This window comes from Mus caroli, chromosome 3, assembly GCF_900094665.2.
Source record: "Mus caroli chromosome 3, CAROLI_EIJ_v1.1, whole genome shotgun sequence".
Taxonomy (NCBI): domain Eukaryota; kingdom Metazoa; phylum Chordata; class Mammalia; order Rodentia; family Muridae; genus Mus; species Mus caroli.
The window spans coordinates 140,096,713-140,098,021 of NC_034572.1; the positions used below are offsets into that span (position 1 = coordinate 140,096,713).

A 1,309-nucleotide genomic window follows, 5' to 3' on the forward strand; every position below is an offset into this window, starting at 1 on the left:
CCTCCTCCTCCTCCTCCTCCTCCTCCTCTTTTCTCTCTCCAGCAACCACTTACTCCCTCAGTGAGGTGAATGGGACCTCAGACATTGATTATTCTAGTCCTCTGCATGTCTAGTACAAGTAGTTACAGCCTTTGTGAATTCATGGGCGCAGTCGCCATGTCTAGCCAGAATACAATATTCTACAACATTCTACCCTTTCTCCAGCTCTTATGCTCTTCCTTTCCTCCTTTACTGTGATGCCCACTAAGCTTTGGAGGCGGGGGGATACATATGTTCTATAGCTAGTTGAACACTCAACTGTCACATACACTTATCACCTAAACCAGTTATGAGTCTCCATCATTAGCAAGCCTACTGCGTAAAGAAGCCTCTCTCATCAAAACTAGCAACACCACTGACTTATGGGCACAAACATCCTTGTTTTGAAGGCAATTTGACCAGGTTTACAGTACTAGACATGGATTCCTTGCTGCATAGTGGTCCATGAGTTCAAACAGAATGTGGTTGGTTATCTCGTTACTACTTGTCGCTATAGCAGCAGTAGGCACATGCCTTCTAGTTATCTGCAGAGTGCTGACAATGTTTCTAATCCCACAGCACTCACAGCGCCTTCTACACTCTGCAAATGACCCAGCAGGGAGGAGGCTTGTAGCTCAGTTCTGGTTTCATTTCTTTTGAACAGAGCATGCAGTGTCTTCCGCAGTAATGTCTAGTGCTGATGGGGACTCAGTGGTGGTAGCTATTGCCTGTATTGTTTTGGGGGTCACTGGGCCCTCATTGATCAACATTCTGCAGCTCACCCTCAGTACCAGCGCTTTATTTGATCAGCCCATGACTTCTAGGAAAAGCTTTATCCATTGATGCTGGTTATCACTAAGGTTAAGAACTTTTAAGTTTTATCAAGTCATTGAGGTTCTCTTTCTGGTGACACCACATGGTTGTGGCTCTCTTACGTGGTAACACTTTGTTCTTCCTCCTTACAGACCCAGTTATACATGCATCTGACCAACTACTCGGTGAACAAACACAATGAACGGTTTGAGCGCAATGAAACTGAAGACAAAGGCAGCAAGCGGTCAATCAAGTGGTTTACGGAATTCCTACAGGCCAATCAACATGATGTCACTAAGTTCTGGAGTGATATTTCAGTAAGATTATTGTATTCTCTAACTGCAAATGTATTTCACTAGAATTAAATTTAAATACCCAACAAACTTTTAAAAAAGAGTGTATAGTGCCTGAGGTTGAGCAGAAGAGATTTGGTTTCGTTTACACACACACACACACACACACACACACACACACACAC

The 1,309-nt window shown here is 43.7% G+C and overlaps 1 protein-coding gene across 3 annotated transcripts in view; it reads left to right on the forward strand.

Annotated features, from left to right (window-relative positions):
- The window catches only part of Ttll7 (tubulin tyrosine ligase like 7), a 128,940-nt gene that overhangs the window by 58,807 nt on the left and 68,824 nt on the right, over positions 1-1,309 (forward strand). For all 3 annotated transcript variants that reach the window (XM_021157823.2, XM_021157824.2, XM_021157826.2), the window contains exon 8: positions 984-1,148. In XM_021157823.2, the coding sequence (XP_021013482.1) occupies positions 984-1,148 (165 nt within the window). The remainder of the gene's footprint in view (positions 1-983; positions 1,149-1,309) is intronic.